Consider the following 16,651-nt stretch of genomic DNA (forward strand, 5'->3'; position numbering starts at 1 on the left):
GGATCCCGTCGACGTCGTTCCGAGTGGTTACAGGTTCCTTCCCACGGCGGAGGAACTCGTGGTCGACTACCTCGCCAACTGCGTTGCCGGCACACCGCTCCCTAGCCGCGCTGTCGCCTTCGCCGATGTCTACGGCACCGAGCCGTGGAATCTTCTCTGCAACGGTCGACAGGAGGGCTATTTCTTTGCGGAGCGCAAGCCCAAGAACAGCGGCGGCCCGCGCGTCGATCGAAGGGCCGGCACCGGTTCTTGGACTCTGAACAAAAAGCAAGAACCCGTCAAGTCCCTCTTCGACGGGCGCGAGATGGTGGTGGGACGAAAGAGCTTCCTCTCCTTCAACGATGGCCGGCGGAAAAACTCCGGGTGGGTAATGTACGAGTATGAGATGTGTTCCCCGGGCTTCGAGAGACGAGTTCTCTGTCACGTTAAGAAGAGTTCGCATCATGCCATCTCCGGCGGCAATTTCATCAAAAAGGTTGAGTCGACGTTCACGGAGGCCGCGACAGAAACGGTCTCCGGCGGCAGCCTCGTTGGGCAGAAGAGAAATAGAGAGGAATCTTCCGCTCTCTCAGCAAAAGCATCGACTCTCTCAAAGAAGCCAGCACAATCGTTGCAGTCCGACGTCTCACCACCTCCAACCGCGGTGGTGCAACATCCCATATCGGCTCGTCCTCTGACACCCCCGGAGAGTCGTCTTTCCTCGGTCGACTCAGTTGCACCGAACGAAGCCGGAGTCCCATCCGCCGCTCTATCGTCAACGGATGTCGGCGGAGGTGAGCCCTTGATAACTGTGGAAGAACTCGAAGCATTCTTGGCTTCGCCTTCGCCGTCGGTCGATCTTGGCGATGAACAGAACTGCATCGACGATGCTTTCTTCACCCGAGAGGTTGAAGCCTCCTTGATGTCGGATGACACCGACACAGCCTCGAATACCATCCCGAAGGCCTCGCCGTCAGGCCTTGTCGATCCTCGCTTGATGCCCGATGACACTCGAATTGATTCGACCACGGTCGTAGAGGTTTCCACGTCATCGTCGTCGATCGACTTGGTCGCGTGTGAGAAGATGTACTTCACCGACGATCCCTTCTTTTGGAGCCTGGAAGAGGTCCATGCCTTCCTGATGTCCGATGACACCTTCGCTGCATCGACTACGGAACAAATGGCGTGCGTGGACGATGCTCGCTCGACAACCCCGAAAGCGTTGCAAGCCTCGTTGATTTCTGATGGCACCGGCACTGATTCGACCACGGCCGAAGTGGTTTCGTCGTCATCGTCGTACGACTTTGTTGGGTGTGAGCAGACGGAGAACGTAGTTGATGTCGACGACTTCATGCAAGAGATTGATGCCCTCATGAAGTCCGATGACACACCTGTGGATTCGGCAATGATCTCGTGGCTGGAGCAGTAGTCGATCGATGCAGCTTGTATGGAAAATGTTGTTTGTTCATGTATATCATAATACTGGAAGGAAAAGAAAATTCATGTTGATGCAAATATTGGCGACAATAAAGTTCAATTTTCATCCCATGTATTGTTGTTTCCTTCATACGTTGCTGTTTATATGAAATGGTGTAGCTAATGAACTCATAATTTGAGATATCACTGTCTCGTCCTCATGCATCGACATATCATAGTTGGTCACCGTCCACAGGAAGAAACAGTCATGGGTGGGTTGACCCTATATCAAAGTCAGACATTTGGATGATTGCTGTCACCAAATATTGACTTCTTCTAACCATCATCCAGTAAATCATTTTTATGTGATCCATGTTGTTGTTATTATGGAGATTTAAAGGATACTGATGAAGCCCTCCTGTAGCTGAACAGTGTATTTGATTGTTCATTGACATCGCTTTAAAACCATGAATGATCAAGAAAAAGAGAACAACGGAGCTGCCGCAACTGAAATAGATTTTGTGCACACCATTTCCTCTCATAATCTTACATATATTTAGCAACATAAGCACACCATCGCCAAATTGGCAATGACTATATAATACCAACAAATTGATATTTCAACAGCATAGAGATCATCAGTGAAGATTCAGTTAAAAAAAACTGATATCTATTCTCTCAATTTGCACACAGATGATAGCCCGATTGCCTTCGTTAATGTTTCGATACAATAGACAGGTTTAGAAATTTGAGCAAATCTGTACAGCGGATGCCACCATCAATGCCAATCTCCACAACACCAGTTGCACACGTATGCAGATCCCTTGGAGCATCGCACCATCAGACATCCTCTCCGTGGGCAACTCCAGCAATCGGGTTTCCTGCATCTAATTTGGCAGCAACAGTTGGTCGTGAAGGTGGTGGTGCTGGAGGTTGCGGCAGCTTTGGCAGGGAGTTTGAGAGTTTGCCGGATCTTCTTGAGCCGGGTTGCAGTCGTGAGGTTCTCCATTTCCTGAATAAACTTGCATAGGTGACGGATGTAGTCTGGATATAACTCTAGGTTGCAATGACCTCCTCATTTGATCCATAAGGGATCGTACGGTTCTTTCGCTAGTATCCATAAACCATGTCCATGAAGCCAATTCACTACATCATCTTCGGTACCCTACAAGAAAGACATCCTGCTGTTAAAACAAAACAGAATCTACTGGGAATATTTATAATGATCATTCTGACATACACATTTTAACTTCAAAATAAGGCGTATCAGTTCACACTAAATACAAGGAATTATTGACAATCTATAACACAAATTGACAAGTGGTACATATTCGAACATAAAGAAATGCACGGTAGATTAATTCAACGGCTGTGCAAACCTATAAAGTTAGACAGTGAAACGAAACACAAGATCACAAAAATTGAAATGAGTCCTTGGAAATCCAATGAACAACAAAATACTAAAAATACTAACAAAACTTAGCATAAATGTCTCGATGGCTCTCCCAAATCTAGATCACATAGAAACAAAAACACTTGCAACAATGTCTAACAGTAGACTGGTTTTGATTGAGAGTCCCACTGGCACCCCAAACCCCAACCAACCACCCTAAACAAAAAATTTAGATCACCCTCGCAAACCATTTATCTCAAGAAAATAGCCTATCTTACCAGTAGATGCTCCATATTCTGAATAGTCATATCTGCATGTTACGAGAAAGCAAACACCATTATATAAGACTTCTAAAGCAACGAAAACACAAAGAATAAGTCAATAAACAAGTGAAAAACATGTTATACGAGGATGGGTAAATGAATCAGAGAAAAGTTCAACTTCCTATGCTTTGAAAGAAAATTTTGGAGGACTCAAAACAAGCATAATATTGAACACATTCCATAAAAAATCTTCAAATTATTTATAAACATTCAACTTTTCTTGAGTTTTGCTATTGATATGCTGTGATATATTCGTATACTTCTTCACAAGCACTTGAATACTACTAATCATCAAATAATTACATATACATTATGATAAACACCTTCGTCACCTCCCAATCTGTTATAAACCGATATAACTATTTGACGTAATACAGAAATAAAATTAAGAAATTACTACCAAAAATGATTCTAGTAAACTAACCTTTATAAGGGAGGATGAGGGAAATCAACTCCTTATAGTGGAGACAAACTTTACAATACTTGAAGATATTGCTTTTTTTATGATTCCATATGCTTAGATGAGGTCATTATTTATACTAGTTCTAGGCCTTGAAAACTAACCAACTAACAATGTGAGATAATTGAAAAAAACATAAAAATTAACAATGTGGGATAAAAAAAGTGATAAGTGGGTAGCCTTAGGCTCTTTGAAAATAGTCTCCTTCTACTTGTTCCGTACTAATCACCTCCAATTGAGAAAAATCTCGTCCTCGAGTTTATATCTGAATACAATGGATTCTCATTTGAAAAAGATTCATATAAGTCTACAACATTGAAGGTCTTTGAAATTCCCCAATCATCTGGTAAATCAATCACATAAGCATTGTTATTAATTATCTTTAAGAATTTATGGGGACCATACTTCTTCGACTTTAATTTGTTGTAAGTGCCAATGGGAAATCTCTCTTTTCGCATGTACACCATAACTATATTTCTTTCCTCGAACACCTTCTCTCTCCTGTGCTTATCAACTGCTTCCTTGTACCTGGCAATAGTAGCTTTCAACTTCTTCACATTAGCCTGGGTTGATTGTACTTGCTCAACTATGTTGTTAGCTGCTACACACATATCAGGAGTTTTTTCTAGACAAACTAAATTTAGAACATGCTTCAGCACTTTCTTGTAAACAATAGAGAACGGTGATGCTACAATAAAATTATGAATTATGCAGTTATAGGCAAATTCAGTTTATGCGAGGGTGAAATTTCATTGTCTTGGTTTGTCACCACAAATACAACGAATCAAGTTTCCAAAAGTTCTATTAGTTACGATTGTCTGAACGTCAGTTTGTGGGTGTGCTGTGCGACCAAGAAATAAAATTATAGAACTTTTTTCATTAGCAAATAACAAATAAAATTATATAGAGCGGCAACCTTTATTTTGAGCTGTGCTACTCAGCAGTCAGCTAATACAAGATTTCTGCAGCATATATACACCCTCAATCCCCTCAGATGACATGACATAGATTAGGAAGACTGAAAGATCTAAAAGCTTGTAATTCTCTGTCATACACAGCTGTCATTCAGAAAATATGATGAATAAGTATTACATATATCCTAAAACAAATGTAATCACATCTTCATGAATGGAGAAAATGTTGACATTTCGGAAGTTACCTGATAAAAGTTTATTTTGTATGGCACTATAACCATTACAATTACAAGTCTTTCGCAGCACAAGTTTTCTTCCATCTAATGCATTTTTTCGAAGATTCCAATAGAAATTGATCAATGTACAATTGTTGGATTGCCACAGTGTCCTAACTCAAGTAACTAATATCCTCATCAGAAATTTCATCTGTCTATAAGGTTTTAATATTGCATTAGATATACAGCTTCAGATAAGATTAAAAAATGTAAGCTTCTCCAAATATGCAAATGTTTATAACTCTTTGGTGCATATCTATGAAATCCTCTCATCATGTCCATTGCCAGCTTTGACAACCAATCAATCATCGAAAATCAGTATTATATTGGCATTTAATTAGTCATTCACTTAGGATGACGAAACAAAGCATTCAATTGGGTAAAACTCACCATCAAACATATGATCAGCTGCAGTGCACTTTTAATTATTTTTCCATTTAATATTGCAAATTTAAAAGATAGCAGAGCGACAATGTCTTCCGAATTAGTGGACTTGATTTTCCTAGAAGTGGAGAGAAATCTAATTTTAATTTAAGACAGGCGTTCATTCATTTCCATAGGGTTTTTCTGTTTAGAAGACAATATCAATAATAATAAGAGGGGTCGTTGTTCAACACAAAGGAATCTCCATGTGGTTGCAATATTGAAAAGTTAGTTCTTCACCAGAGACACTTCTGTTAGGTTGACTCGATTAAATGCTTATGGGATATGAATTAAAGATGAATACACACTATATGGAGGAGGAAACAAAGGAAAGAAATAAGGTATATCTAGTTATCTACTACCCACATGATAGACAAAACTTGAAGCCCATGGAGACTCTTGAAAACCATGTCAATTAAAATGAATGAAATAGCATTAGAAGTTCTTGAAAGATGAACTGAAATAAAATCTTAATGTATGTCACGATTCAAAGAACTCTCCACTTAAGACAACTAAATGACAAAAGAGGTACCACATTTACAAATATGTTCAAGCAACAATAGTCATGAGACAAAAGTATCAGATGATATTAACAGAAATCAGCATTAGAAGAGGTTAGTGAGAGCTCTTACAGCACTAGGAGCTGAGTTCCAGAACCAATAATAACTGAAAACAAAGACTTGTTATTTGGAAATCGGAAGACATCTCCATGGATATATTTCCATCCAGAATCCTCTTGATCTTCAAGAGACTCCTCAATGAGAGAATATCTTCATGATGATAGTATTTTAGTGGCAGATGAAATAGTGAACATAAGGAAATATGCTTCAAAATGAAAACCATGGAGTCTATATATCTTACTTTACAAAATCATTTTTGAGCACACGCATGAGAATCGTAGCAAGAAACCCAGTCAGAAGAAGGACAGTCACACATGAATTAACAATTGAGAACCAATGAATCTCTAAATATTGAGGCATAGAGGATGTCCTTGAGTACTTTGTCATCCTTTCTTCAAAAGATATGTCAGTATTTTTCCATGTCACAGAATATAAAAACTCGACATCCAATTTCCTATCCTCCGAGATATCCACATTAATATTGGGGTCCGTTTGTACATTGATCTCTATGACCCGATCATCATTGTAAAGGATATTGAAGTGAATGTGTTTAAAGAGAAAGTACTTGTCTTTGCCCGAATCAGTCTTGACCCCCTCGATCTTGCCCAGGAAACCCCAAAAAGGCAGATCATCATAATACATTTCAAAGTAATAGTCCTTTGATACAGCATGTCTGAACTTTGCAACATCTTCTTTTGACAAGTTTTTTTTACAAAGAGACTTTGACCGCTGCTCCTCCAAAAAAATTAATTCGTACGGTGCATCGACCAAACGATCACCATTTAGAGCTTCCCCAAGGGCATCCGTCTTTTCGGTAACATGCTCTAAATCAACAAAGTTTTGTAAAGAGTTGTACACACTAACAAACCTATAAACAGTGTTGCTAACAGACTCATGCAGCTCAGAAGTCGATGGAACAGTAAGGATAAACGAATAACCTGGTGAGCAAAATGGCAAGTCATAGTAACGATATGTCTCGCTGCAGATGCAAAAGGGAAATGACTGTCACATTCAAGAAACACTGAAATGTTAAAAGTAAATGATAAATATCCTAAAACAAAAGCATCATTAAAAAATGACAAAGACAGGGTCAAAGGCAGCAGAATTAACATGGCCTGGTAATCTATAAGGCTATTAACAATCGACCTAACAATCCAACCAGCAGAACTGATACCACTACAATATGAAGCACACCAAAGTATAAAATCCTTGAGATTTAATAGAGTTTGGTTTTTCACAAAAGAAACTATTGAGAAACCAAAATAACAATCGATGGTAAAGGATTGGAAACACTGCTAAAACATGAAGCACTCAAAAAATAGCTTTGCTTGATCGGACTCAGATATCAAGAAGCATGCCAAAGCGGGAAATCTTTTGATCTTTGACATGATCCAAGATCACAAATCCCTAATCTTGAATGCGGAATTTGACTTATTTAATGAGAAAGCAACAATCCACGCGAATCAAAATAAGCTTACAAAACAGTAAACGATCGGAGCGACGAAAACACGAAGCATGCGAAATCAAAGACGATTTTTAGCTTTGACGCTTAATGGAGACTTGGGTATTTCTATCGATAAAACAAAAACCACCGACTAAGAGAAATAAAATGAAACAACAAAAGCGAATCATGATCCTGCGTTCATTCTAAATCACAAAACAAGCAAACGGATGATCGCATTCTTGAAGAAAAGCAAGGGACGCAGACAAAGATCTATTCGCTTCAAATGATGCGCAAAATAAAAAAGCAAATTCAGCGACGAAGGAGGAATTCGAAACCGATAAAGACGCAAGAATCGAAAGGAAATCACCTGGGGTTGTGGAAAGGTCCGACCTTATTGGCATATAGGGGGACATGATCACCCTCTTTGTACCTATGATTGGTTCCATCAGCTCCCACCCTCAAACCACAAGCCATTACGAGAAGAACCAACGTAGATAACTCCATCTTCAAGATCCTCGAACCTGAAATCGATCAAATAAAACTCCAAATCAGCCCTAAAATCCATACATTTCGCTGAGGCTTTCTAACCGATGCTCACCTTCGTTCCCGAGCCGAGGAAGACCGAAGGGGGCGATCGGCTCGCTGGTGGATAGGCACGTGCGAGAGTCCATTTCTAATTATACATAAATATATAATGCAACGATAAATTCTAATTAGTCTAATTAATTTGGGGGCTTACAGAACAGGAAACACGCTTCTTGGATTCGATTCAAGAATCGAATCTGTCCAATCCCGCGCGGCCATTGCCTATATAGTCGTATCCCTCTCCTCTCCCACTCTCGCTATGTCTTCTCGCCTGCCTCTCGCCTCTCCTCTGTTCCATTCTCCTTCTCCTCCTCCTAGTTGATTTCCTCACCTCTCTTCATCAAGAAACCGTTTTTAGTCGTCCATGGATCCCGTCGACGTCGTTCCGAGTGGTTACAGGTTCCTTCCCACGGCGGAGGAACTCGTGGTCGACTACCTCGCCAACTGCGTTGCCGGCACACCGCTCCCTAGCCGCGCTGTCGCCTTCGCCGATGTCTACGGCACCGAGCCGTGGAATCTTCTCTGCAACGGTCGACAGGAGGGCTATTTCTTTGCGGAGCGCAAGCCCAAGAACAGCGGCGGCCCGCGCGTCGATCGAAGGGCCGGCACCGGTTCTTGGACTCTGAACAAAAAGCAAGAACCCGTCAAGTCCCTCTTCGACGGGCGCGAGATGGTGGTGGGACGAAAGAGCTTCCTCTCCTTCAACGATGGCCGGCGGAAAAACTCCGGGTGGGTAATGTACGAGTATGAGATGTGTTCCCCGGGCTTCGAGAGACGAGTTCTCTGTCACGTTAAGAAGAGTTCGCATCATGCCATCTCCGGCGGCAATTTCATCAAAAAGGTTGAGTCGACGTTCACGGAGGCCGCGACAGAAACGGTCTCCGGCGGCAGCCTCGTTGGGCAGAAGAGAAATAGAGAGGAATCTTCCGCTCTCTCAGCAAAAGCATCGACTCTCTCAAAGAAGCCAGCACAATCGTTGCAGTCCGACGTCTCACCACCTCCAACCGCGGTGGTGCAACATCCCATATCGGCTCGTCCTCTGACACCCCCGGAGAGTCGTCTTTCCTCGGTCGACTCAGTTGCACCGAACGAAGCCGGAGTCCCATCCGCCGCTCTATCGTCAACGGATGTCGGCGGAGGTGAGCCCTTGATAACTGTGGAAGAACTCGAAGCATTCTTGGCTTCGCCTTCGCCGTCGGTCGATCTTGGCGATGAACAGAACTGCATCGACGATGCTTTCTTCACCCGAGAGGTTGAAGCCTCCTTGATGTCGGATGACACCGACACAGCCTCGAATACCATCCCGAAGGCCTCGCCGTCAGGCCTTGTCGATCCTCGCTTGATGCCCGATGACACTCGAATTGATTCGACCACGGTCGTAGAGGTTTCCACGTCATCGTCGTCGATCGACTTGGTCGCGTGTGAGAAGATGTACTTCACCGACGATCCCTTCTTTTGGAGCCTGGAAGAGGTCCATGCCTTCCTGATGTCCGATGACACCTTCGCTGCATCGACTACGGAACAAATGGCGTGCGTGGACGATGCTCGCTCGACAACCCCGAAAGCGTTGCAAGCCTCGTTGATTTCTGATGGCACCGGCACTGATTCGACCACGGCCGAAGTGGTTTCGTCGTCATCGTCGTACGACTTTGTTGGGTGTGAGCAGACGGAGAACGTAGTTGATGTCGACGACTTCATGCAAGAGATTGATGCCCTCATGAAGTCCGATGACACACCTGTGGATTCGGCAATGATCTCGTGGCTGGAGCAGTAGTCGATCGATGCAGCTTGTATGGAAAATGTTGTTTGTTCATGTATATCATAATACTGGAAGGAAAAGAAAATTCATGTTGATGCAAATATTGGCGACAATAAAGTTCAATTTTCATCCCATGTATTGTTGTTTCCTTCATACGTTGCTGTTTATATGAAATGGTGTAGCTAATGAACTCATAATTTGAGATATCACTGTCTCGTCCTCATGCATCGACATATCATAGTTGGTCACCGTCCACAGGAAGAAACAGTCATGGGTGGGTTGACCCTATATCAAAGTCAGACATTTGGATGATTGCTGTCACCAAATATTGACTTCTTCTAACCATCATCCAGTAAATCATTTTTATGTGATCCATGTTGTTGTTATTATGGAGATTTAAAGGATACTGATGAAGCCCTCCTGTAGCTGAACAGTGTATTTGATTGTTCATTGACATCGCTTTAAAACCATGAATGATCAAGAAAAAGAGAACAACGGAGCTGCCGCAACTGAAATAGATTTTGTGCACACCATTTCCTCTCATAATCTTACATATATTTAGCAACATAAGCACACCATCGCCAAATTGGCAATGACTATATAATACCAACAAATTGATATTTCAACAGCATAGAGATCATCAGTGAAGATTCAGTTAAAAAAAACTGATATCTATTCTCTCAATTTGCACACAGATGATAGCCCGATTGCCTTCGTTAATGTTTCGATACAATAGACAGGTTTAGAAATTTGAGCAAATCTGTACAGCGGATGCCACCATCAATGCCAATCTCCACAACACCAGTTGCACACGTATGCAGATCCCTTGGAGCATCGCACCATCAGACATCCTCTCCGTGGGCAACTCCAGCAATCGGGTTTCCTGCATCTAATTTGGCAGCAACAGTTGGTCGTGAAGGTGGTGGTGCTGGAGGTTGCGGCAGCTTTGGCAGGGAGTTTGAGAGTTTGCCGGATCTTCTTGAGCCGGGTTGCAGTCGTGAGGTTCTCCATTTCCTGAATAAACTTGCATAGGTGACGGATGTAGTCTGGATATAACTCTAGGTTGCAATGACCTCCTCATTTGATCCATAAGGGATCGTACGGTTCTTTCGCTAGTATCCATAAACCATGTCCATGAAGCCAATTCACTACATCATCTTCGGTACCCTACAAGAAAGACATCCTGCTGTTAAAACAAAACAGAATCTACTGGGAATATTTATAATGATCATTCTGACATACACATTTTAACTTCAAAATAAGGCGTATCAGTTCACACTAAATATAAGGAATTATTGACAATCTATAACACAAATTGACAAGTGGTACATATTCGAACATAAAGAAATGCACGGTAGATTAATTCAACGGCTGTGCAAACCTATAAAGTTAGACAGTGAAACGAAACACAAGATCACAAAAATTGAAATGAGTCCTTGGAAATCCAATGAACAACAAAATACTAAAAATACTAACAAAACTTAGCATAAATGTCTCGATGGCTCTCCCAAATCTAGATCACATAGAAACAAAAACACTTGCAACAATGTCTAACAGTAGACTGGTTTTGATTGAGAGTCCCACTGGCACCCCAAACCCCAACCAACCACCCTAAACAAAAAATTTAGATCACCCTCGCAAACCATTTATCTCAAGAAAATAGCCTATCTTACCAGTAGATGCTCCATATTCTGAATAGTCATATCTGCATGTTACGAGAAAGCAAACACCATTATATAAGACTTCTAAAGCAACGAAAACACAAAGAATAAGTCAATAAACAAGTGAAAAACATGTTATACGAGGATGGGTAAATGAATCAGAGAAAAGTTCAACTTCCTATGCTTTGAAAGAAAATTTTGGAGGACTCAAAACAAGCATAATATTGAACACATTCCATAAAAAATCTTCAAATTATTTATAAACATTCAACTTTTCTTGAGTTTTGCTATTGATATGCTGTGATATATTCGTATACTTCTTCACAAGCACTTGAATACTACTAATCATCAAATAATTACATATACATTATGATAAACACCTTCGTCACCTCCCAATCTGTTATAAACCGATATAACTATTTGACGTAATACAGAAATAAAATTAAGAAATTACTACCAAAAATGATTCTAGTAAACTAACCTTTATAAGGGAGGATGAGGGAAATCAACTCCTTATAGTGGAGACAAACTTTACAATACTTGAAGATATTGCTTTTTTTATGATTCCATATGCTTAGATGAGGTCATTATTTATACTAGTTCTAGGCCTTGAAAACTAACCAACTAACAATGTGAGATAATTGAAAAAAACATAAAAATTAACAATGTGGGATAAAAAAAGTGATAAGTGGGTAGCCTTAGGCTCTTTGAAAATAGTCTCCTTCTACTTGTTCCGTACTAATCACCTCCAATTGAGAAAAATCTCGTCCTCGAGTTTATATCTGAATACAATGGATTCTCATTTGAAAAAGATTCATATAAGTCTACAACATTGAAGGTCTTTGAAATTCCCCAATCATCTGGTAAATCAATCACATAAGCATTGTTATTAATTATCTTTAAGAATTTATGGGGACCATACTTCTTCGACTTTAATTTGTTGTAAGTGCCAATGGGAAATCTCTCTTTTCGCATGTACACCATAACTATATTTCTTTCCTCGAACACCTTCTCTCTCCTGTGCTTATCAACTGCTTCCTTGTACCTGGCAATAGTAGCTTTCAACTTCTTCACATTAGCCTGGGTTGATTGTACTTGCTCAACTATGTTGTTAGCTGCTACACACATATCAGGAGTTTTTTCTAGACAAACTAAATTTAGAACATGCTTCAGCACTTTCTTGTAAACAATAGAGAACGGTGATGCTACAATAAAATTATGAATTATGCAGTTATAGGCAAATTCAGTTTGTGCGAGGGTGAAATTTCATTGTCTTGGTTTGTCACCACAAATACAACGAATCAAGTTTCCAAAAGTTCTATTAGTTACGATTGTCTGAACGTCAGTTTGTGGGTGTGCTGTGCGACCAAGAAATAAAATTATAGAACTTTTTTCATTAGCAAATAACAAATAAAATTATATAGAGCGGCAACCTTTATTTTGAGCTGTGCTACTCAGCAGTCAGCTAATACAAGATTTCTGCAGCATATATACACCCTCAATCCCCTCAGATGACATGACATAGATTAGGAAGACTGAAAGATCTAAAAGCTTGTAATTCTCTGTCATACACAGCTGTCATTCAGAAAATATGATGAAAAAGTATTACATATATCCTAAAACAAATGTAATCACATCTTCATGAATGGAGAAAATGTTGACATGCCGGGAGTTACCTGCTAAAAAGTTGATTTTGTATGGCACCATAACCATAGCAATTACAAGTCTTTCGCAGCACAAGTTTTCTTCCATCTAATGCATTTTTCCGAAGATTCCAATAGAAATTGATCAATGGACAATTGTTGGATTGCGATAGTGTCCTCCACTCAAGTAACTAATATCCACATCAGAAATTTGATGTGTCTATTAAGGTTTTTAATATTGCATTAGATATACAGCTTTAGATAAGGCTAAATCATGAAAGCTTCTCCTAATATGCAAGCGTTTATAACTCTTTGGATCATATATATGAAATCCTCTCATCAAATCCATTTCCAGCTTTGACAACCAATCAATCATCGAAAATCAGTAAGATATTGGCATTTAATTATCCATTCACTTAGGATGATGAAAAAAAGCATTCAATCGGGTAAAACTCTGACCATCAAACATATGATCAGCTGCAGTGCACTTTTAATTATTTTTCCATTTAATCTGGCAAATTTAAAAGATAGCAGAGCTGCAATGTCTTCCGAATTAGCGGACTTGGATTTCGTAGAGGTGGATAGAAATCTAATTTTAATTTAAGACAAGCGTTCATTCATTTCCAAAGGGTTTTTCTGTTTAGAAGACAATATCAATAATAATAAGAGGGGTCGTTGTTCAACACAAAGGAATCTCCATGTGGTTGCAATATTGAAAAGTTAGTTCTTTGCCAGAGACACTTCTGTTATGTTGACTCGATTAAATTCTTATGGGATATGAATTAAAGATGAACACACAATGTATGGAGGAAACTAAGGAAAGGAATAAGCTATATCTAGTTATCCACTACCCACATGATAGACGAAAACTTGAAACCCATGGAAACTCTTGTAAACCGTGTCAATTAAAATTAATGAAATAGCACTAGAAGTTCTTGAAAGATGAACTGAAATAAAACCTTAATGTATGCCATGATTCAAAGAACCCTTGACTCAAGATAACTAAATGACAAAAGAGGAAACGCATTTACAAATATGTTCAAGCAACAATTGTCATGGGACAAAAGTATCAGATGATATTAACATAAATCAGCATTAGAAGAGTTTAGTGAGAGATCTTACAGCACTAGGAGCTGAGTTCCAGAACCAATAATAGCTGAAAACAAAGACGTGTTCTTTGGAAATCGGAAGACGTCTCAAAGGATATGTTTCCATCCAGAATCCTCTTGATCTTCAAGAGACTCCTCAATGAGAGAATATCTTCATGATGAAACTATTTTAGTGAATGATGAAAAAGTAAACATCAGGAAATATGTTTCAAAAGGAAAACCATGGAGTTTATATATCTTACCTTAAAATATCATTTTTGAGCACACGCATGAGAATCGTAGCAAGAAACCCGGTCAGAAGAAGGACAGTCACACATGAATTAACAATTGAGAACCAATGAATCTCTAAATATTGAGGCATAGAGGATGTCCTTGAGTACTTTGTCATCCTTTCTTCAAAAGATATGTCAGTATTTTTCCATGTCACAGAATATAAAAACTCGACATCCAATTTCCTATCCTCCGAGATATCCACATTAATATTGGGGTCCGTTTGTACATTGATCTCTATGACCCGATCATCATTGTAAAGGATATTGAAGTGAATGTGTTTAAAGAGAAAGTACTTGTCTTTGCCCGAATCAGTCTTGACCCCCTCGATCTTGCCCAGGAAACCCCATAAAGGCAGATCATCATAATACATTTCAAAGTAATAGTCCTTTGATACAGCATATCTGAGCTTTGCAACATCTTCTTTTGACAGGTTTTTTTACAAAGAGACTTTGACTGCTGATCCTCCAGAAAATTTAATTCGTACGGTGCATCGACCAAATGATCACCATTTAGAACTTCCCCAAGGGCTTCCGTCTTTTCGGTAACATGCTCTAAATCAACAAAGTTTTGTAAAGAGTTGTACACACTAACAGACGTATAAATAGTGTTGCTAACAGACTCATGCAGCTCAGAAGTCGATGGAACAGTAAGGATAAGTGAATAACCTGGTGAGCAGAATGGCAAGTCATAGTAACGATATGTCTCGCTGCAGATGCAAAAGGGAAACGACTGTCACATTCAAGAGACACTGAAATGTTAGAAGTAAATGATCAATATCCTAAACCAAGAGCATCATTAATAAATGCCAAAGACAGGGTCAAAGGCAGCAGAATTAACAGGGCCTGGTAATCTATAAGGCTATAAACAAGCGACCGAACGAAACAGATCCTCACAATCCAACAAGCAGAACTGATACCACTACAATATGAAGCACACCAAAGTATAAAATCCCTGAGATTTAATAGAGTTTGGTTTTTCACAAAAGAAACTATTGAGAAACCAAAATAACAATCGATGGTAAAGGATTGGAAACACTGCTAAAACATGAAGCACTCAAAAATTAGCTTTGCTTGATCGGACTCAGAAATCAAGAAGCATGCCAAAGCGGGAAATCTTTTAAGCTTTGACATGATCCAAGATCACAAATCCCTAATCTTGAATGAGGAATTTGACTTATTTAATGAAAAAGCAACTATCCACGCGAATCAAAATAAGCTTACAAAACAGTAAACGATCGGAGCGACGAAAACACGAAGCATGCGAAATCAAAGACGATTTTTAGCTTTCACGCTTAATGGAGACTTGGGTATTTCGATCGATAAAACAAAAACCACCGACTAAGAGAAATAAAATGAAACTACAAAAGCGAATCATGATCCTGCGTTCATTCTAAATCACAAAACAAGCAAACAGATGATCGCATTCTTGAAGAAAAGCAAGGGACGCAGACAAAGATCTATTCGCTTCAAATGATGCGCAAAATAAATAGCAAATTCAGCGACGAAGGAGGAATTCGAAACCGATAATGACGCAAGAATCGAAAGGAAATCACCTGGGGTTGTGGAAAGGTCCGACCTTATTGGCATATAGGGGGACATGATCACCCTCTTTGTACCTATGATTGGTTCCATCAGCTCCCACCCTCAAACCACAAGCCATTACGAGAAGAACCAACGTAGATAACTCCATCTTCAAGATCCTCGAACCTGAAATCGATCAAATAAAACTCCAAATCAGCCCTAAAATCCATACATTTCGCTGAGGCTTTCTAACCGATGCTCACCTTCGTTCCCGAGCCGAGGAAGACCGAAGGGGGCGATCGGCTCGCTGGTGGATAGGCACGTGCGAGAGTCCATTTCTAATTATACATAAATATATAATGCAACGATAAATTCTAATTAGTCTAATTAATTTGGGGGCTTACAGAACAGGAAACACGCTTCTTGGATTCGATTCAAGAATCGAATCTGTCCAATCCCGCGCAGCCATTGCCTATATAGTCGTATCCCTCTCCTCTCCCACTCTCGCTATGTCTTCTCGCCTGCCTCTCGCCTCTCCTCTGTTCCATTCTCCTTCTCCTCCTCCTAGTTGATTTCCTCACCTCTCTTCATCAAGAAACCGTTTTTAGTCGTCCATGGATCCCGTCGACGTCGTTCCGAGTGGTTACAGGTTCCTTCCCACGGCGGAGGAACTCGTGGTCGACTACCTCGCCAACTGCGTTGCCGGCACACCGCTCCCTAGCCGCGCTGTCGCCTTCGCCGATGTCTACGGCACCGAGCCGTGGAATCTTCTCTGCAACGGTCGACAGGAGGGCTATTTCTTTGCGGAGCGCAAGCCCAAGAACAGCGGCGGCCCGCGCGTCGATCGAAGGGCC

At 40.5% G+C, this 16,651-nt stretch overlaps 2 protein-coding genes and 1 long non-coding RNA gene across 9 annotated transcripts; all 3 read right to left on the reverse strand.

Moving 5' to 3' along the window:
* Window positions 1-1,979: 1,979 nt before the first annotated feature.
* LOC135610558 (transmembrane 9 superfamily member 3-like) lies at window positions 1,980-7,933 on the reverse strand. Of its 7 annotated transcripts, none has more exons than XR_010486188.1 (6): window positions 7,846-7,933; window positions 7,615-7,768; window positions 6,045-6,782; window positions 5,816-5,953; window positions 4,731-4,915; window positions 1,980-4,629 (listed from the first exon to the last, which is right to left on the reverse strand). XR_010486188.1 is itself a non-coding variant. In XM_065105217.1 (6 exons), exons 1-6 carry the CDS (start codon window positions 7,916-7,918, stop codon window positions 4,879-4,881), a joined length of 1,026 nt encoding a protein of 341 aa, XP_064961289.1. In that variant the 5' UTR covers window positions 7,919-7,933; the 3' UTR covers window positions 1,980-4,878. The 7 variants fall into 7 exon arrangements, 4 of the variants coding, with proteins under 4 accessions (XP_064961289.1, XP_064961287.1, XP_064961288.1 ...); XR_010486189.1 differs by having other exon boundaries at window positions 1,980-2,560; window positions 4,488-4,915; XR_010486190.1 differs by having other exon boundaries at window positions 1,980-2,560; window positions 3,067-4,915.
* A 2,215-nt stretch (window positions 7,934-10,148) lies between these two features.
* LOC135610563 (uncharacterized) lies at window positions 10,149-14,011 on the reverse strand. The gene is made up of 2 exons (XR_010486197.1): window positions 12,929-14,011; window positions 10,149-12,827 (listed from the first exon to the last, which is right to left on the reverse strand). It is a non-coding gene; the product is annotated as an uncharacterized LOC135610563 (long non-coding RNA).
* Window positions 14,012-14,091: 80 nt separating this feature from the next.
* On the reverse strand, window positions 14,092-16,133 carry LOC135608764 (transmembrane 9 superfamily member 2-like). Its single transcript, XM_065101804.1, has 5 exons — window positions 16,061-16,133; window positions 15,830-15,983; window positions 14,762-14,983; window positions 14,247-14,678; window positions 14,092-14,155 (listed from the first exon to the last, which is right to left on the reverse strand). Exons 1-5 carry the CDS (start codon window positions 16,131-16,133, stop codon window positions 14,092-14,094), a joined length of 945 nt encoding a protein of 314 aa, XP_064957876.1.
* Between the last annotated feature and the right edge of the window lie 518 nt (window positions 16,134-16,651).

This window comes from Musa acuminata, chromosome BXJ2-4 (genome assembly GCF_036884655.1).
Source record: "Musa acuminata AAA Group cultivar baxijiao chromosome BXJ2-4, Cavendish_Baxijiao_AAA, whole genome shotgun sequence".
Lineage (NCBI taxonomy): Eukaryota > Viridiplantae > Streptophyta > Magnoliopsida > Zingiberales > Musaceae > Musa > Musa acuminata.